Source organism: Triplophysa dalaica, chromosome 12 (genome assembly GCF_015846415.1).
Source record: "Triplophysa dalaica isolate WHDGS20190420 chromosome 12, ASM1584641v1, whole genome shotgun sequence".
Taxonomy (NCBI): Eukaryota; Metazoa; Chordata; class Actinopteri; order Cypriniformes; family Nemacheilidae; genus Triplophysa; species Triplophysa dalaica.
The window spans coordinates 6,959,804-6,973,741 of NC_079553.1; the positions used below are offsets into that span (position 1 = coordinate 6,959,804).

Sequence of the window (13,938 nt, forward strand, 5' to 3'; positions counted from 1 at the left end):
ATCGTTCAATATATTGGTAATAAATACATTCTCTGAGAATTTATATTTTAAGTCTTGACTAGAATGTCACATCCATAATCCTGGAATAGCCCACACATAACTATCATTTCCAAAAAAACTTAAAATGGCATATTGATATAAAAGCATACAGTGTGAATTGCAATTATATTCAATTAGAAGTGTTATTATGTGTTTTTTGGCTGAACAGTGCCCTAAATGTCTGTGCACTAAACCAAGCTATTTTCCTCCTATATGTGATTTAGTGGTATAGTGGAAAATAAACCCAAGCCCAGAGGTTTGCTACTGAATAGTAGGGCTGTACCTGTCTGCTCCGCTTTCCACTTTCTGAGCACTTGACTTGAAATATTGCTCTTATAAAACACTGCCAACAGCTAACAGTGTCTGCACACCAGAGTTTATAGGATTTTAAAGCTTATACATTGTAAAAGCAAAGCTGCTTATTGGTCTCAAACCAGCATCAACAAATTCCAACATAAAACATTAACACAAATTGTGAAATGCTAAAAGCCACTATAAGTGTGCACATATGAAATTAGAAAGATTGTGTTAAAGACTAATCTCTTGCTTTGACTGTAATATCAATATAATATAACATAAAAGATTGACTGGAACGGCTTTGGATTCTTTTTTCCTGAGACCACAGTGCCACCCACACTGCAGCGAGACAAAAGAAAGATTTAAAGTTTTGAGACTACCTTAACTTAACATATGGTGCGCTAAACATAGAGCCTATGTTAGCAATAAAAAAATACCAAACAAGTATTGAAAAGCTTGTTGGGTCACTCTGCTAAATGAAAGATACAGTCTGTTGCTTCTGGTGGGACCTACTTATCACTCAAACAGTTTGGAAATCGTCCAATGGCGCACATAAAAGTGACATATTTAGCTTGTGGCAATACTATATACATGAAGTGGCTCTGGTTTCGTCATAAAGTATGAATGCTCAACATGACTCCCAGTTTTATAAGGCATCACACAGAGTTTTCTTTCACCATGCTATGGCACACCGGCCACGCAGGACTGTCTGCAGAAACCAGATTCACCAAGTCTCAACTTCATTGAAGGCATTTTAAATAACCACACTTATTTTTAAGAATGCTATAAACACTGAAAGGAAGAATGTCAAATAAACCCCAGAAAGATGTTGAGGCACCAGTTCAGACACTACACATGTTCATCCAAGAAGATCACTTTGACCTGAAACCCCCGTGAGGGTGAGATTGGAAGAAAGGGTCTATGGGGGTAGATTGTCCAGAGCCTCTCAGACATGAGTATGTGGAGCAATATAAGGTGACTGAGGTATCTGATTACTCATATGTGCAACAGAATCCGGTTACAAGAGGGATAAAAATTGGGAAAAGTGGTGGAGTAGACTACAGTACCAAATCCAATATTTTGCTAAAAGGAATTAAAAATTCTGTAATCATTTCCTCCCCTACTGTCTTTTGTAAACTTGTATGCAGAACAGAAAATGAGATATTTTTTATTTCTTTACTGCTAAGAGTGTTGGTAACCGGTGGTACCCTTTCACTATTGTATGGACTCAAAACCAAGTCAATGGGTACTGCCGTTATTCGGTTGCCAACGTTCTTTAAAAATATCTTCTTTTGTGTTCTGCAGAAGAAAGAAAGCCATACAGATTTGAAATGACAAGAGGGTGAGTAAATGATGAGAGAATTTTCATTTATGGGTGAAGTATCCCTTTAATTTAGCTTGTTCTGCTTTTCTGTGTCAGCTATAATTTGGAGAGAAGGAAAACAAGCATAGTGATACCGTTATTAATATACAGCAAAAAAACACGTGAATTCCTTGTGGTATATGGTATACAACAAATGTAGGCAATCTGAAAGAGTGCTGTGTATAGACATGGCTCATAAACTGTATGGTGTGGAAAGAGGCAGGACCATAACTCACCTCATTGGGGTGCTAAAATGGAAACCAAATGTCCACCCTTTCTGCTACTACTGGCAGTGAAATAATACACTGACTGAACACTACAGAGACTACATGGTAAACTACATGGCTAAGCGTTATTTGAATTTAAAAACAACTAAAAAACAAACTGAGCAAAATTAAGTTAATAACAATAATCTGTACAGTATGTGGACTTGTGTTGGAGTGTGATTGTTTTCAATGTGTAAGTACCATAACCGTTGGCATTGCACTTGCTGGGTCCTCTTCTCTTGCGTGGAGTAGACGTGCAGGAGGCAGAAGCACTGCAAACACTCTCTTCTTCCTCTTCCTCATCCTCATCTACATCTGCCTCATCCTTAGAGCTACCAAAGTATGCTATGTTGCTGGGCAACGCAGCGGAGCCTGGACCAATAGGAAAGAGAATAAAGATGAAGTGAGGGAGTGTCACGCAAAGAGAAACGGAGATAGTAAGAGGGAGAAATACAAAAGACACTGGGAATGGCGTTCACCCAAAAACACAAATTCTGTGATTGTTTACATCATCAAAGCCAAAATGCTAATTCTTTCATTATTTAATCATCCTCATTTCATTGCAAACCCCTAGACTTTTTTCTGCAGAACACAAAAGAAAATATATAAATATATATTAACTAAGCAACACTGCACCCCAATGACTTTCATTGTGAGGACACAAAGAGATCTCTAAAAAAAAATCTTTCTTTGTTCTGTGATCCACAGGTTTTGAAAGACATGAGGTAAAAGGGGTCATATGACACGGCTTAAACAAATGTTATCGTTTGTTACAGATGTACGCAATGTGTATACACGATTTAAGATTTAAAACGCTGTATTTTCCACATACCGTCCCTGTTTGTATCTCCTCTTTGCCCCATCTATCTGAAATGTGCAGATTTTAAACAAAGCTCATCGCTCTGAAAAGCGAGGTGTGCTATGATTGGCCGGTTAACCCGTGCGTAGTGATTGGTCAAATACTGCAAGCAGAAATTTAATGCCTCTTACCATATTTGGATCATCATGTTCAAAAGCAATTGTACTGACAGGTATGCCCACCTTACTTGCGTATACATTTGGGCGGTCTTAGTCAAATCATACCCCCAACTGATGTAGATTAGTGGGGGTGTGGTTACACGAGACGTTTCAGGTAGGTCTGGGTGACCATTCGCTTTTACATAGAATTCCTCTTTTGTTCCGACACTTTCATTTTTGCAATTTTACATGTCTAATACATGCATGGGCAACTTATAACCCACCAAAGACACAGAAAAACACGTATTCGCGCCATATGACCCATCAGAATTTTTATTTTGGGTGAACTTTCCCTTTAAATGCTTATGCGCAAGTTTGCATTTGTGTTCCTCTTCAAAGTTCCATATCTCGCCTCTCGGCTATCCCAAATATTAATCGCTTTCTTTAACTAAGCACTGGGATAGCAGAGTGGTTCGCTGCAGTGTTCATCGTGCATGATCCTCACTGAAGGGTTCTGTGCTCACAATGAAGTGCCTGTTCAGAAGCTTCATTCCACATTCCCTCAATAGCCATTTATCTGCACCAAAGTCACTGGGTCCATTGGGCTCGCATGTGCTGTAGAATGTGATTGCGTGTGTGAGAGACCGTGTGTACGTGAGTGCTTGGGTAGGGGAGAGGATTATGGTGGAAGAGCGGCCGTATGGCTGCTTTAGTATTTAGTAATTCCAGCTAAACCTGTTTTGTGAATCTAAGAAGACCACAATAACTGACAGCGCACTAAATATCTATTGATACCCGACCGTATCTGCTATTATTCGATTTAAACAGATGATCTATGCGAAACGTCATTAGCATCTGATTGTGGATGGAGAGCTATAATTTTCAGGTGAAATAAGAGTTGGGTTGAATGATGAAAGAATGAAATTGGGCCCCAAGATTACTGGGAAAGGCTCTTTAAGCCAATCCTCGATCAACAAGGGCTTTATTATGGGCTCCTAGGGGCTTTGAGCTTCTGACTATTGTTCACAGCTCATGGGGTAACCGAACGATTCGTCTCTGTTCTATGATAATGCTGTAGAGCTAGGATTTGAAAGAGTCAGTAGAAATCTGGAAACGAATGCTGTGATTTCCATACCAACACAACTGGTACTGTTGAATCAGAACTCTATTTACGCCAATTAACTTTGATATTGATTATTGAGGAGACACTTATGAAGTCTATTTTCTTGAAAGGAGAATCAACATTATGACATTATATGTGAAAACATTATGACACATATTTGATTTCTTGCTCGAAGCAAAACGTGACGTTGCATGAGAAGTTTTGTGTTTTTTCTGTCCCTGATGGGGTGACGTAGAAAGAAGGAAAGAAACATATGCTGAAGGATTGTAATATACTTTGATAGTTTTAGTCATCTGGTCACAGCAAAGATTTTCACTTGAATGAGTGATGAGAGGAGTGTATGAATAAGTCTCTAAATACACCTGACCTAGAACGAACAAAGTATTATTAATATTTTTAATACAGATTTATGAGGGCCATAGGATTGTGAAGCTGAGTTATGACTGACATCATCTATAAAAACAGCCATGACTTTTTAAAAAGGCAATAAACCGATCCACAAACGTGCTCTCAGTACTGACCCAATAATGAAAACAGGTTCTGTATTATCACAGCGACGACTGAAACTCGGAAAAGATGTTCTCATTTACATTCTTTATGTCTGAAAATCCATTAACCCATTTTGCCCTCAGCCAAGAGTCCGTGGCAAATCTAATCAGTCTGTTCTGTGTCTTTAGCCGTGCGTGTGAAAAAGAAGACACAGTTAAACGTTTGCATAGCCTGGTAAAATAAGACCGAATGTGTAGTTAAAGGAGTAGTTCTGTCATGAAAATTCTGCCATTACACGCCCTCTTGTCATTTCAAACCTGTACAACATTCTTGTTTCTGTAGAACACAAGAGAAGATATTTTGAGAAATGTTGGTAACAGAACAGCACAGACCCCCCCATTCACTTCTATTGTAACTAATGCAAACCAACATTCTTCAAAATATCTTCTTTTCTGTTCTGCTGAAGAAAGAAACTCATACAGGTTTGAAATGACAAGAGGGTGAGTAAATGATGACAGAATTTTCATTTTGAAGGTGAACTACTCCTTTAACTCAATTTGTGTCCGGTTTCTTTACCGGCCAGTAAAGAAAATGTATGTAGTAAGAAAAATATGAGTACAACACTTACAGCTGTCAACAAGACAGATTGGGATTACATTATCACTGCTGCTGATACCCAACTCCTAACATCCTCTGCACGCACACAGTAAATGAAACCCAGTTACGACTAAACTGACATGATGCAGCAAAGCTGCTGTTTTCTTGACAGATGTTTAGATGTACTTGTTATCGTGCTCTGCAGTCCCACACCTTCCTGTCTTTCAAGAAACAACCTGCATTTATAGAGTGGAATTTCATTTTAAAATATTCCAGATATCCTCATGAACTCAAACTGCATTAAACCAATCCCAGAATTCTAGCATATAACACAATAAATCAATAATTGAAGTCAACGTTTTTTTTCCCTCTTTTTTTACTCGCATATATCAACTAATATCAACATTTTATGTCCATCTTTATGGATTTAGTTCGGTAAGCAAAGAACTGTAACTGTCAGGGTCCTCATTGCGCTGTGAGGGATTATGTTGTAAAAGTGACCGCCTCACTGAACATTATGCCTTCATTTATAATGCATCACCAATAATTAGGGGCAATAACTGGCAATAAATTGAAAAGCAAAGAGAGATACAGGCTTCTCAGTGGCAAGGATATCTTCAAGACCAGCGTAATATGAAAAGCCACAAAAACAACGTTATGGTCAAAGCAGACCTTGTGATTATATGTTTGTGTCTATAGAAGCGAAAGATTGGGGTTGAAGTAAGCACAGCTTTGAGGTTTGAGGTAAAAGCTGAGCCTTCACCAGAGTTCTGCGAGACAGGCTTTGACTGTAATGTGCCCTGGGACATTATCCAAACACAAATAATGTAAAGAATATCAGAGGAAGGAAAAATCACATACGAGATCTCTTTTATAGGCCTATATGGCTTTAATAGCTTTCAAGGCTTATGCTTCTCAGATTTCACCCCTGAGTTTTGCTATCCACATTCATTTTCTTTAAGCTATGCACAAGCAATAAAAGAGACTCCCATGAGATAAATAAATGTGTGCTACTAAGAATAATCGAGGATGTTTACATTTTTGGAGTTGAAGGAGTGCAACAAAAGGAAGAAGACAGTGATTGCATGGACCCACCTCGGAGACAAAGGAAGGTGAGAAAGTCTTCTGTTTTGGGTTTGCGCTTTGTGAGGGGGATGAGAAGGGCAGCAGGGCTTGGGGGTATGACCTCTAGCACCTTCAATGGGGTGGAGGTGGGAGAACAGGGATGAGACTGAGCAAACTTCCTCTGAGCCCGCAGTTTAGGCCTGGTGCGAGAAACCAGAGAGAGAGAGAGAGAGAGAGAGAGAGAGAGAGATGGGAAAATTCATTTGAAACATTTTTTAAATGCTGTATAATAATAAGCACTACTTCAGGAGGTTAATAATGAGACAATTCCAAATTTTCCTTTAATCAGCATTTTTAGATGTACTGTGTCCATTCCAGTCCAGTGTCTGTTGAATTTCAACAAAATCAATCCTCAGGAGTGACAAAGTCATCCAACAGCAATGTGAATGACTGATAACATGACAAGACACATGAAGACTGTGATAAAACAATCAATGTTATCACACAAAAAGTCACAATTCCTGTTGTATTGCTTAAAAGTCAATGTGAACTTGTTTTCTTTGCTGTATTTGAGGTCTGAAAAAATACAGAGCATCGTTTCTGTTATTTTTACTTGTTTCTACAGTTTTCATTTTCTACAAATAAAGGCAAATAGAAACAATATTTTTACTTACAATTTGGTAGGAAATATAATTTTCCCTAAACACATACCAAGTCAATTTGAAAATCAGAAAATCAGGTTTTGAAAAGGTATTTTTTATTTGACTTTTACAAACTAGATTTTCAAAGGCCAAGAGAGGAAAAATACAGAAGCAAGGTGCTTAAGAACACGCAAAGAACATCTGTACACAAACATAGGTCATGTTTTCTGAATTGCTCTTTTGGTGGGAAAAGAGATGTACTGTATTCTCATAGAGAAACTGTGGAGAGCAGCAGTTTTGTCTGTCATATAAAAGCTCAGCAAAATCTGTCTGTGTGAACAATTTTTCTTTGTTAAAAAACAGCATAATTGCATTTAAGCTGCTGCTCCCCACAACTGGAAGTCCACAGACTATCTTAACCAGCAAGACTTTCTTGATCAACCAGCAAACAATTACTAACTAACACAGACAATAGAGACGGAAAGGAAATTAATATCTTTTGTAATATACTCTACATACATACATTGAATACAATACAAGAGAATACAGTTGTGAACTATAACATGTAATAGAAGTGATATTTTTACACTTAATTCAAACTTTGTACATCTAGTCACCACAGCTTCTGTCTGGAGATCTTAAACAGCCACAGAAATAATCACGGTAAACTCACCTCTTTCTGACAGGCTCATCTATTGAATACTCATGGCTGCAGTCTTTGCTCTGAGTTGTATGCTGTGTCCTGTCTGACTTACAGCTTCCAGCATACAGCCCAGCCTTAGATCCCACACCATTTAAATGACCATTTGCAAAGGAGCCTGGGAAAGGAGGTACAGTTAAGGTAAAGCAATTGACGTAGACACATAGTACAGAAAATAGCAATTATCATCACCCTATTATTTCTATCCATTAAAAACTTCAAGTGTAACGGAAACAAATGTTAAGCAATTCAACTCTGTGCTGCTCCTCAAAGTCTCAGAGGTTTGATGCTGGACTGTTATTACTTCCAATAATTTATTCTAAGCTCTACAGTAAATGAACAAAGTGCACACGAACAGTGTTCTGCCAAGACACATTTATCCAAGGCATTATTCATGTCAAATGGCCCGAAAATGAGTCTTAACTTACAAACACAAAGCTATAGAAAAAGTATTATTATAATTTATCTGCCCTGTATTGTAGATCTGTCAAATTATGAATGACCCTATAAGAACCCTATAAACTCAACAAAAAATTGTGCAAATCAAATTAAATGTCAAAAATTAACTGAATGGTTTCTGGCTTGTGAATTGCAATAAAACTTTTCTGAATTCTGAAATTGACTGTAATTTTACTGCGTAAAATGTTCTCAAAACTCCTCATAGAAGCGATGCTTTCAACAACTCCTCTAGTGTTTGCTGCCGAACACACATACGTTAGGTGAGCTCAAGAGCGGTTCTCTTCATGCCCTTGACATTCTTTTCTAGATGATGCAGTGTACCATACACAAGCAGACAGGTCATTGAGTTCACCCCATAAGAGTGCAGTTATTTAGGCAGTGAGAACACAGCGCAGCCCTGACGTATGACACCCTTATAGAGAGGGTATTATTCAAGGCATAATTTACTTTGCTCACACATTTTCAGCGCAATCATGGCAGAACAATAAAAACCCTAATGGATCATTGAGATGCTGATGGAATAATGTTTAAGAGAGTCACAGCTAGATGCAAAAACATGAGCTGGAGAATCTGAGGTAAAATAACTTCAAATACTGTGCCGATGCCAATTCACCTTTAAAATAGCTCATGATAAGTTTACTTGACAGATTATATACACATCACTGCAAAAAATGACTTTCTTACCTTTCCAGTACAAATGTCTAAACATTCTTGAATCAAGATACATTTTCTTGATAAGTAAAGAAATAAGAAAAAGAAAATAAGTCTCGTTTTTAGTGAAAAAATATGAAATTTTAGTGAATTTGTGCTTAAAACAAGCAAAAAAATCTTTACCTTTTTCTTAGTCACCAAATTCAACATTATTTTTCTTACCCCATTGGCAGATTTTTTGCTTGTTTTAAGCACATATTAACTGAAATTTCATTTTTTTTACTAAAAACCAGACTTATTTTCTTAGGTCAGTTTGCTCATCACGAAAATGCTTCTTGATTCAAGAATGTTTAGACATTTTTACTGGAAAACAAGAAAAGTACGAAAGTCGTTTTTTGCTGTGAGATCGAGTTAAACTTGTGAGTCGACATTTTCTGTGGTGTAACATCTTAAAGTGAAAGTTCACCCACAAAGAAAATTTCTGTTATCCTTTACTCACTTGTTTTTTCAAAACTATATTGCTTTCTTTGTTCTGCAGAACACAAACGAAGAAATCTGGTTATAGAACAGCACTGGGACCTATTTACTTCTAATGGACACAAAACCAATGCAAGTGAACGGGTGCCGGTTACCAACTAAAAAAATCTTTCTTTTATGTTCTGTAGAAGGTCATATGACATGAGGCTGAGTAAATGATGACAGACATTTGTATTTATGGGTGAACTATCACTTTAAAATCATTTGCAACAGCATTTTATATTTATTATGCATGCAGTTCCTACGAACTCATACTGATCGAGACATATGAACTGTCGGACTGTGAGACTATTTGAAATGAATGAATGCAGACAAAAATTTGATAACATAGTGAAAACTAAAATAGAAATAGGAAATAGTAATAGTGTTCAGTCAAAGGAGTTATATGCCTTTCTTATATATAATGTTGTTGATGTTGATCAAAAAAAATGTATGCAACTACCCATTAAACCCATTGAAATTCTAGTGTTGCCTTAATGTTTCATTTTGTTACAACAGAACTAGATCATCTATAGTAAAAACCTATTACTTGAGTTAAAAAATTAAATACTTTGACATTATTATATAAGTGCAATATTTTCTATTCATATTGTGTAACATTAACTTTTTAAAGCAAATTTTCTGTCTAGTGTGTGTTAAGTACTCTAATAGGTTTCGAAAAGAAATGTCAGATGTTCGTGGTCATAAATGTGACAGCTGTTCCAAACATCAACATCTTCCTGTAGTCGAGAGCACTACAGGCAACTGCATCATAAAAACAACCGTATGCTGAATCTAAAAACAGCACATACAGTATGTGTTTGCACCGTTGTTACATTCACATTTAAACAACAAGAAAGAATCAATATTATAAATAATACTTTACACAGTATACTCACCATTAACCATTCCAGTGGAGCTCTCCACTTTTCTCTTCTGAGCTCTCTTGAACTCTTTAAGAGAGAGGTACAGGACCCTGCGGACCACTCTCTCTTCTGACCAAGGGATTCCATCATTATCATCCTGGAGAAAGAAAAAAATACAGTCAATTTTAAAGATGATAAACCAAAACTTTTCTAACTGTTGTGGGACCATTGTAAAAAATAGATATTTTTACTTGAATATTCACTCTTAAAAATAAAGGAGCTTAAAAGGTTTTACCATTTAGTAGAACCATTAGTTAAAGGTTCTATAAAGAACCATCTCTTTCTAACCTTTTATAATCTAAAGAAAGTTTTTAAAAGTCAGAAAGTTTCTTTGAACGTTAAAAGGTTCTTTATGGAACCATTTAGACAAAAAAGGTTATTCTTTGGCATCTTGAAGCACCATTATTTTTAAGAGTGTACATTGACTGACTAAAAGCTTCACAATCTTTGAACAGCTTGTGTCAAAAGGGCTTCAATTACTGAATGCTCCAAAGGCAACCACACTTCCGTTTTTTTTTTTTTTTTGCTGTTCTTACTATAACACTCGTTCTCCACAGGTTTTGTGCTATACACAGATGAGATGTGCTATACAGTAACACGTCTTTCACACAAGTCACTCACTTTTTCTGTGGTGGTGTCAAAACAAGAATTTGATCCTATAATGATATCTTTAACACTCTTAATTCGCATCACTGTTACTCAATCTGTCGCCAGCACAATGAAAAGGTAAACGTTTAGGCACATGCAACCAAGCTGTGCTTTCTGTCATGTCCCCTGGTCTAGAACTGTCATAATATTCCCAACCAACGGGCCATTCAACACATTGTCATAAAAAGGCAAAGATCCACAAAATATTTGATTTAACACCGTGAACATTCACGTTTAAGATCACCGTAACATTCACTTGTTTACCTAGAATCATATATTGAAATGAAATTACTTAAAGGAACAGTACACCCAAAAATTAAAATTCTGTCTCCATTTGCTCACACTCAAGATGTTCCAAATCTGTATAAATGTATTCGTTCTGATGAACACGGAGAAAGATATTTGGTAGAATGCTTGTAACCAAACAGAACACTTATCCAGTAGAAATATTTTGCAAGTGCTATATTATAAGACAGCTTTTCACCTACAGACTCCTATAACCACACCTGTAACTTTTGTTTGCGAACCGATAACGAGACAGATAGAGGCGCTTCATAAGCACGAATGCTCCCCTCCCCCAACGACAGCAATGTGAAACGCTTGAGATGATTAGAAGGATGTGAAGTGCTTGACTTGACCCCATCTTAGGGCCCCCTCATGGCACACGAAAAAGTGCCACTCTCTAGGAAACTTCTAGTTGCCATGGAGACAGTCTTCTACAGGTCCTCTGTGTCAGTCATGTGAAAGTCTCTGTCTGGTTGAACTCAACACGATATGACATTTTGAAAGCGAGGGGCATCCTATATTATTTACTAGATTACACATACAGGTGTAGAGGAAGCCACTATCAATAAACTGCATCATAAATCGTTAACACAAACGCACAAAACAAATCTAGTCAGCTTGATGTCGCGTAAACTTACAATGCACATGTAATTAACAATAATGCTTTGTAAAAAATAAAAATGTGTCAGGGAGTTATCTGTCAATAAGCATATGTTCTGCAAGCATGCAATAGCGTTTAATTGGTTGTTTATAACTCTGTTGGGTTGATGTGCTGCATGAAGTGCTGCCCGAACTGATGTCTTCTCAGTAAAAAAAAACATTCTGGTCCTTACAAGAGGTTGTGTGCATGAGACTGATAAAGCAGTTTTATATCCCACTAGTGTTAAAGTGGCTTCTCAGAGCTTGTGTATTACTGGAGTACGGCCACATTCTGAATCCGTGGCCAAATTCACCATCCAAATGCCAGCACAGTGAGCACACAGTGCTCTGCCAATATCAAAATGAAATTTGCTTGCTTGTTGATTGAAAATTGACAGTAAAGTAAAAGACTATTATGGTATAAATACATCCATTAACTCATGCAGGAGCCCAAGCAGGAAATAGTTAAAAAGCAACATACAGTATGCAATACACAGTAACTCCACAGTGTCCATTGTGACTAATTCAGCTTTTCTGTTTTTAAAATATACTATTCGTCTATAAGTAATATAAGTGTACATGTGTTTGGTAGCATGATCATTTTTGTTTCATTCTTTTAACTACTAACAATATTTGTCTACCAAATTTCAAATAAAAATATTGTTTCTATTTGTATTTATTTTCACAAAATGAAAACAGGAGAAACAGGTCAAAATAACAGAAAAGATGCTTTTTATTTTCAAATACAGCAAAGAAAACAAGCCCATATTCACTTTTAAGCAAACAGTAATATTTGTATGTATTTAGGAAAAGCTCAAAATGTATTATTCTGTGTGATAACCTCGATTTTTATCACAGTTTGCATGTGTCTTGACATAATGTCAGTCTTTCACATTGCTGTTGGATGACTTTATGTCACCCCTGGGGTTTGATTTTGTTGATATTTAACAGACACTGACACTGTATTTACAATACAAAAATTTGAAATGGTATCTTAATTCTTTCTCGGCTGTATATAAGCATATGGGCCCTGACAATATTGGATTTTCACTTCATGATTATCATGGCAAAAAGAATTCGCGGTCACAGCATTATCAAAGTATCTATTGAAAAGGACAATAAAAGATCTTACAATAACACCACCATCTCTCATCATCACAGATTTCTGATCAGTGAGCTACTCTTTATTATTGTCCCAGCGGCAATGTCTATTATTGATAAAGGTGTATTGTGTATGAAGCCATCTGGATAAGTCTATCATGGTACACGCACAAAGCAACTCTTTTAAGACAATGTACAATATACAAGGTATATATCGCAATAGAAGTAAAAGATTTTAGTCTAGCAACATTAAGGAATCTGTTTGTTTTTATATACTTTTGCTTTTATACAACAGGAGGCAATTGTAGAGTATGAATAGTAGGATGTAAATGGTATCAGGAAAGGATACCAATCCCATATATTCCTTCAGGTCATACCTATGATTGGAGGAATAGTTCAAAATAAAACTAAATATGTCAAATATGTGATGCGCAAAATACAGCTTGTTGTTTGCCATGACTGGTGGTCTACAACAGGGTGGGTTGCCATAAAAAATGCAAATAAAAAGCCACCAGCCTTTCGAATTGACTTCCCCTCGATCATGACCCCTGAGGTGATTACCTCACATTAACAACATCAGCAATCTTATAAGGTTAGTGGCAGCAAATCAATTTACAGCCCCTGGTTAAACATCACCATGTTTGCACGATTATTTTCAGGTTTTAAGTTTAGGATATTTTTATTTGTCAAAAGAAAACGTTGGTTATTATCGACCAAAGACAAGACATGACAGAAAGACCATCGACCTCAGGTACAAAAAGAGACTGGCGTTCTATCACTTATCAAGGACATCTATCAGCACTCGAATCAGTTTGATGAAATGAAACCAGGGGCCAGTCTCAATAAGGAGGTTCATCCAACACCCAGTTAAAATGTGAACTCTGAGTTGATTTACACTGAGATGCAAAACTTTGTCCTTTCAGGACAGCTGATTTGAGTCAGTTCAATCAACTCTGGGTGGGCTTACCTTGAGTTAAGCAAGTGCGCCATGACTACGAAAAGCCATGATCAATGGATCTCCGATATTACGATTCATCATGGCAACAGCACCAAAAAAGCAACATGGTGGGAGAAAGCTTTTGAGGGCGAGGCACACTTTCCTTACTGCTCTGCATGTGGATTTACTAATGTGATTAATTAGTCTGATTAATTAATAAATAAATACATGTACCAATA

General features: G+C 36.9%; 1 protein-coding gene across 2 annotated transcripts in view; it reads right to left on the reverse strand.

Annotated features, from left to right (window-relative positions):
- Positions 1-13,938, reverse strand: part of jarid2a (jumonji, AT rich interactive domain 2a) — a 32,427-nt gene that overhangs the window by 13,131 nt on the left and 5,358 nt on the right. For both annotated transcript variants that reach the window (XM_056761946.1, XM_056761945.1), the window contains exons 2-5: positions 10,063-10,186; positions 7,511-7,655; positions 6,227-6,396; positions 2,167-2,337 (exon numbers count right to left, since the gene is read on the reverse strand). In XM_056761946.1, coding sequence (XP_056617924.1) covers positions 2,167-2,337; positions 6,227-6,396; positions 7,511-7,655; positions 10,063-10,186 — 610 coding nt within the window. The remainder of the gene's footprint in view (positions 1-2,166; positions 2,338-6,226; positions 6,397-7,510; positions 7,656-10,062; positions 10,187-13,938) is intronic.